We start from the raw sequence: 7554 nt of genomic DNA, 5'->3' as shown, positions 1-7554 counted from the left end.
GGAAATATTAAAGATTTATTTGAACTATTTTGATTTATCATACGTAAACTACAACATTTGCGCCGCCAGCCGGGCGGCCGCCGCGGCCGCCTCGCCCTCACTGACACTCTAAAATAATTTCCATTGAATAACAGTCAAACAAAATTGGACTAAACAACAAGGAATTTGTACTTTGGGAAATGTGATATACAGAGAATCGACTAGGTCCTCATCAAATGAATATTAAATACTTAATAAACATTGTATCCATAATATATAATATAAGCAATATAAAACGTAACATAATCAGAAATACTAGACAATAATTATAATTCTGCTAAATAACTGAAATGATTCAGGTAGATCATCAGAATTGTAATGGAGCATTCTGCTTTACGGGAGCTGTTCGGAGAAGCGATTAGAAATCAATGAAATCGACTAGACACAGCTTTCACATATTGTTTGGAGATCTTTTAATAGGCAAACCATCCACTACAAAACTGACAACACAGAATTCTCTAACAATATTAATAATAGTATAAATCGAATAGAATAAAACTTCGCTAAAGTTTGTACCGAAAATGTTCTAGCGTCGTTTTAAAATGATATGCTTGCGACAGTAACACTTAGGTGCCGGCGCGTACGCATGCCCGCGCGCACTGAAAAGCGTCCTGCCCACTACACATTCTGCTATGGTCAGTGTCGGCCGCTTGTTCGGTAGTCAGCTATCGATATCATATTAATAATAAATGTCACAACATCAAGCCGGTATAAAAAACACTAAGCCTACTAAAATTACTACCTGCGAAAACTCTTTTAAAGAGCAAACTTACAAACTAGATTCGTAAAGTAACACAAACCCACACGGGCGCAATATCAGGATCCGTATAAAATATAACGTTTTTTTTGTCTCCCTCAGTTTTAATTACAATTTTCTGAAACAAACTTACGATCTAGTCATGCTTTACCAACATTACAAAATAGACAATACAACGCTCACTATCGTTACAAATTAATAGCTTTTCAATATTTTTAAATTATTACAAAATGGAACTTTTTCATATTTTTTCAGAAATCTCTTAAATTCTACTCTTTTTTGTGCCAATTCCGTAAGCATCGACTCCGAATGTACAAAAATAATACGTTGAGACGTATCCAAGTTTATATAAATATCAATTTCAATGGTATATTTTAAGTGAATATTTTAAAGCGAACCTTACAAGTAATTCAAGCACTTAAACGTTAGGTACTTAAAATTAATCAATTGGCGTTTTCCTTCTGAGCTTCTTCGTCTCCCTGATCATTTTTTCTCATCCACATTTCATCAAATTGTAAGTAAACATAGGAGATCAGCATATAGAAAAAAAACACTTGACCACACTACAAGTTAAGATTAAAGTGTGTAGATAACTAGTGTACCCACACAAGAAATGAAGGAGAAATGTTTATTCATTCGCTCAATCATACAGTACTATAATGTTTTAGAATAAGTAAACGACAAGAAACTCTTTTAGAATATTAAGATGCTTTGGCTTCATTAATACAACACCGTCGTCGCTTCGACACACAGCGGTGTTAGTTAACTTGTGCTGTGCCGCCGGACCGCCGCGGGCGGCTGCCGGATAGGGACCGGGACCTTTTAAAAGTCACAGACATACTTAAAGTATTATTTTTTGGGCCGATAAAGAAGACAGTTTATGTGATTTCTCGCAGGAACGGTGGACATAACTTTTTCAAAGCATCTAGTCAAGTATAAAACGCACAGACAGTAATAAATCTTACCTTCTACATATATAATCACTTCGCCATTCGTCTAAGATCGAGAAGGAATGTTGATCCTTGCGCGGGCGCCGTCCAAAATTGCCTTCTCGAGCTTGAGGACGCGCGGTCGATTTACACAATACCATATCTATTATCGCTGTGATACACGTACTGCGAGCCCATGTCTCGCGTCTTACAAAAATACTAGGTACATCTACATTTCCAGTAAAAAAAACGTATATTATTTGATGCTTATTTTACTCATTATACATATTAATAGAAAAATGTTACCACTAAATTATTCGTTATCATTACGAAAGTACAAAAGTTTTCAGAAATTACAAATTATGACACTCATACCCTGATGCACCCCGCGCATTACGTAGTAAAAAATGTTATTCTAATTGCCACGCAATAACTTAATTATTATCTTTAGCCAATTCGTAAGATTATCACCAATTGAATCGTGTTTTAAAGATCAAATCATGAGGCTTAATTAAGCCTACCATTTAAATTTTATGAAAATGTTTCCACTTTCTCGATTCTAAAACGGCATCAAAGGCCTGAATTCCAAAATATCTGTATCTACTGACGGTAATATCACTTGCCACACTCACGTCGCATTTGTTAGCTTGATAAAAAATGGTTACAGTTTATTGGTTCAGTCTGTTACATCTAATACCTTGAAAACGTTGGAGATAAACAGTCGGCCACTAGTAGCTAAGGGTATAATCACATTTGAAACTGGTCCACTAAACTTCTAAATGCGACCGAGCGTGGTGACGAGTCCTACCTACACTACGTAAATACGAAAGATTAATATGAACCACTACATAAGTGTAGAAAACATCGAGTATCAAAATATAATTAACACGTTTGATTTGCATCTTTCACTAACCAATAACAGCCGTATACAAGAGTTAGCCAATGGGTTTTGGGATTTTGAGCTTGAGTTGGATGCCGGGTGTCGTGCACCACAACCCGTACACGACGTACTCGGACACTGGAGGGTTCCCTTAGGTTAGTACACAAATCATCAGTGTGATACGTACAAAGCGAATGGACTCTAGAATATATTATACCTTTTTTAAATTTTTACGTGATTTTTTTATACCATGATACTACAATTTTATTCAAAATTATTTGATTTCATTCGGATTCATTTTGGTTTTCAGTCAAATGTCATTTTTACATTTATTACAATTTTGAATAAACGGGCAATAATTGATTAATGTTTCTATTAGCTTTCAACGGTTACTTTGTCGTAAGAGAATTTAATGATTCGGGCACGGGTAATCTGACAATACTTGATTAGTTAAATAAGATGGCCGGCCTACACAGAGTGCATTCGTAAAACTACATACATTACTTATATCACGGAAAGATTTTAAGTTAATTTCACATACTTTATCTAAAGGTAAATGCTGCGCGAACGCAGCACCTATGACCAGAATGTACACGATCTACTAACAACTCGCTTGGCACGAGGATGCATTAGCAATAAGAAGTACAATGTAAGAATTATGACGATGACTTAAATTAATGTTAAGTGTGACCACATACACTCATCCCATTCGCACGCTTCTTAGTAAAGAAAACCCTAAGAGCTAAATGAGAACTACGAGGAAACAAGGTCTGACTAACCTCAGATGAAGCGAGACAAAAGATCGACGATTATTATGCCGACGATCCTAGTTACAGTGCGCAACTACTACCTACGTAATGTACTTGTAAGATATTAGTGATAAAGTAATCAAAAATTAATACGAGATATAGTTTTTACAATAAGTAACAATTTTCGCCCCTAAATTTCAACCAACTAAAAACGAACTTTCTATATAAAAATCAATGTAACTGTTAGATGCTTCTGTAAGAGAAACAATTGCAGTTTATATTAGGATTCACAGCAACTATTTCGTAAAGATTTTCTAGTTCAGTTACCTTTAATATGTATTTAGGTACTTTATAAAATTTGCAAAAGTAACAAATTGTTTCTTTGTACTTTTAAGCAATTCACTAAATTACACCACATTTATTTCAACATGAAGAAATTTAAATATCAGTGTCTAAATAAAATTGTCATTAATTACAAAATTTAACAAATATGTGCAAATAAACTAGGAAAATTTGCAACGTTGTGTAATTAAATATATTAAAACTGAACAAGTAACTAAGTGACTAAAATGTGAATAATCAAACATGTTTTCGTTTATGTACCTTTGACCATGAGGAAGGGGATTTTACTGTGCATAGGCTCCCGGTACTCTATTACACAACCTTGTACTGTGTTTAAATGTATCTAGACATCCTACACAAGTTAAATACGAGAGCCAGAACTAAGGAAATACATTAAAAGATATTAAAACTAGTTGAATACGAACAAAAAAACGCATTTTGACAATCCAGAGATTCAGATCGACGAATTTGTGTAATTTAATTGCGGTTCCACGTCCAAATGAATGATATAATTCAGAAGGATTCCACGAAAGTCATGATTGTTAAAAGTATTATTTTTACATGAATAACCTTGCACTACACAGTAATTGCTGATAGTTATATCTTCGTATCTAGATTGTTTTACTCAAGGCTTGGTGGCTTGAATATAAAAAACGGCTCGAGGTTGAACAGAGCTGTGAACGTTTTTGCTCTGGTTTGTCAAGACGCATTTCGTAAATACTAACTGAACTAAAAATGATCATATTTCATATGATACTAATCTTGATTTGAACATTTGATTACGGTTTTTGGTGTTGTACTCTATTAACTCAAAGTACAGACATATCTATATTTATTTTAAAATATGGGATATTCAATATTTTTTTTAAATGAATTAAATTTAGGTGTTACGCTGATACAACTATAATTTTACTATTTATAGTATCTAGAGAGGTAATGACAAAGATTTTAAATATCTATTAAATAAACATTCTTGCTTACACGGAGGACTATGATATTATAAACGGATCTTATGATTCCAAAATAGCGTATTCTGAATTTGTACCGGAAAGGGTTCCAACGACGCCGGGGCCGCCGCGGCATCCCCGACTATTCTTCTACGTAGATGGCTCTGTATTGGACTATTAGACAATATGATATTATAAATTTGTGTCGCTTTACTAGTGCGCGCCCTGTAATGACAGTTCACTTTTCTCATTTGTACATGGCCACCATCAGATGATCTGGTATCATTTTTAATATTTTCCTAAATATACCAACAACAGCTCGCTTTTATTTATTTTTTTCAAATACTTTATGGATACGATATTTTCTTAACATACATTTAGCAAATGCACATTAAACTTTTAAATATAATTCTATATACGAACGAGCAAACTTCGATAAAATTAAAATTGTTTAACATATGAAACGTCATTACAGAGCCGCCGCGTTTGTTAAAATTATTAAGGATCTTTGATATTGTTGAAATTATGTACTATCGATTTACGGCTAAACTAGAAATATGCAATAGTATCATGTATTTCATTAAATACTTGTAATAAGCTTCTGCATTTAGTTTATAAACGGTATTATATACATGTATATACCGTTCTATGTGATAAAGTAGTAATTCAGTTAGATGAAATATATAATCTTAGAGTAGATAACGTTTAATTAAGCGGAGGACACTAATTTTAAATATGTAGGAGGTGCTACAAACACACAAGGCGACCTGGCCACTATATAGTTCGTTTCAAACTTCGAATTCTTATAAAATTTACGTTATAATTTGTAGGTATTGCCAATAGAGACGCGTCAGTCGTCTTTCGAAGTACTAGGTTAGCATAGACCGACTACAGTTACAGTAGTAGGCTCCAAGAGGTATTGCAAAGTGCTTTAGCGGAAATAGTTGTGGCCAGCTCGCCCCCACTCAAACCGTGCCAGATGAAGATGATGCTCATGAGGTGCAGTGATGCGGATGATGGCGTGACAATGCGCATGACAGGCGATGACTGATGCTACTTACTACGCAACAAGAACCCCGTAATCAGTCCAATGAACAGCGATTAGTTTAGTAAAATGTAAATGGCAGTTACGATTAAAAGGATGTTAATGCAAAAATTTTTACCTATAAAGTGTCAAGTCTTTTTTAGAATTATTGCCTAACATGCAGCGAACGAGTTCGCAACTATCACGTTGAGCCAACGGGTGTGTTCAACTCTACTCTGACGCTTCGACTCCCGTGTCATCTCTACGATGTTGAACTTTATCATAGGTGTTCGAGCTGAGAGAGCAGAGTAGAGCAGAGCACGCGTCGGTACGAGCCCCCTACGCCTACGGATCCGCACCACTTGTTATCCTAAACACGCACTAGTACTACGTTTTATCACTTGTAATCAATCACTTTGCGAGTAATAAGTATCAAAGTATAAAAACCTTACCTAAAACGTTAACTTTAAACAGTTACTGAGTAAATGTGCACATCACTTATACGCTTAGTAAATTTTTAAGCGCTAGTCACTTAAAAATTAAATAGACATTCATGATAATTATAAGAAAACCCTTAAACCTAACCACGGAGTTAAACTAAAAAAGATGACTTACCTATTCAACAAAAAAATAAATAAAAACGCGTCTTCGTATTCATTAAGTCTGTAGAAAAAAATGCTCAATGATTAGCGGATTGCTCGTATTATTTATATGACTTGGATTTAAAAAATGCAGAATTATTTTGTGATATGGCACATAAGCAGAAAAATTTACTCGATTGTAAAGATACTCATTTGCATTACCAGGGTTGGAGGCACTCCACTAATCACTGACACGAAAACCGAAAATTAACTAAAAAGACAACAGTGTTACGATGCATAACCTTAAATGTACATAATAGTTATAATAGATATAGACAAGCTAATCATATTATTGGTGACACAGCAATGACTTAAAGATATAATCCTCTATCATATTATTGATTAAATTATGTGAAGAGCATAAGAAATCAAAATGATATAAGATTGTAATGTAACCTAACATGGCATCTTCGAGAAGTTCTACAGAATCCAAGAGCCATTTTGGTGGGAAGAAATAAAAGCAATAAACCTACGAAAATATTGTATAACGCTTAAGTTAGGTTTAAAATTTTGCTAAAATAAAACATAACTAATAAACTAAATTGAACTAAATAACACACCACTTAGTGCCCTATCAGATAGGGTCAGTATCACTGTATAGATGGTAATCAATAATTTAAACGCTCATCTTTAGTTCCTTCACAAGGAAATTAAACCAAATGAAGTTGAAAATTTCAGATTGAAAAAAAAAATGCAATTTCTGGTGCCGCAATATTGCTAATTGTTTTCCATACAAATCAACATCTAATCAACAAAGTGCAGGATAAAATTAAATTAAACTCAATAGTACGATCTAAACCGACAAATAAAATTATTTTCAATAATACCAACTTAATTTAACAGAAATTATTCCTAGCGTCTGAAAGAAGACGCGTAAAAAGTCTGTGAGGATCACACCGTACACGAAAGAGTTCAAGACGCACGAGAAGTTACGCGATCTGGTTCAAGTAGTCCATGAAATCGTTTGAGAAGAGCTGGAGCGAGGGCTCGTTGATGGGAGGACGGCGGGGGGCCCCGCAGCCTCCCAGCGACGGCCGCTCGACTGGCTTCGGGCGAAGCGCTGCTAAATATCTGTCAGCGAGGGTTTCGCCGAAGCTCATAGCGAGAGTTTCAGGGCTCAGACCGAGCAGTGACAGCGACTCAGTGATGCTGGCGAGCGTTGGAGCTGCATACTTAGCGGTCGGTTCCTCCGGCGTGCTGGTTTCCGTGTGTCGCGAGGCCATGCTGGTGTTGACGACGGGACGCA

The 7554-nt window shown here is 35.3% G+C and overlaps 1 protein-coding gene across 1 annotated transcript; it reads right to left on the bottom strand.

Annotated features, from left to right (window-relative positions):
- Nucleotides 1–2055: 2055 nt before the first annotated feature.
- Nucleotides 2056–7531, bottom strand: LOC141432140 (uncharacterized). The gene has a single exon (XM_074093592.1). The coding sequence runs from the start codon at nt 7529–7531 to the stop codon at nt 7238–7240; it is 294 nt and encodes a 97-aa protein (XP_073949693.1). The 3' UTR covers nt 2056–7237.
- Between the last annotated feature and the right edge of the window lie 23 nt (nt 7532–7554).

The sequence above is a fragment of the Choristoneura fumiferana genome, chromosome 10 (genome assembly GCF_025370935.1).
Source record: "Choristoneura fumiferana chromosome 10, NRCan_CFum_1, whole genome shotgun sequence".
NCBI lineage: Eukaryota > Metazoa > Arthropoda > Insecta > Lepidoptera > Tortricidae > Choristoneura > Choristoneura fumiferana.
Note: the sequence above shows the minus strand (reverse complement) of the source record. Positions and strands in the feature narration are given on the sequence as shown.

Excerpts from the sequence above, each read along its gene's own strand:
- LOC141432140 (XM_074093592.1), bottom strand. The coding sequence starts at position 7,531 with ATGGCCTCGCGACACACGGAAACCAGCACGCCGGAGGAACCGACCGCT.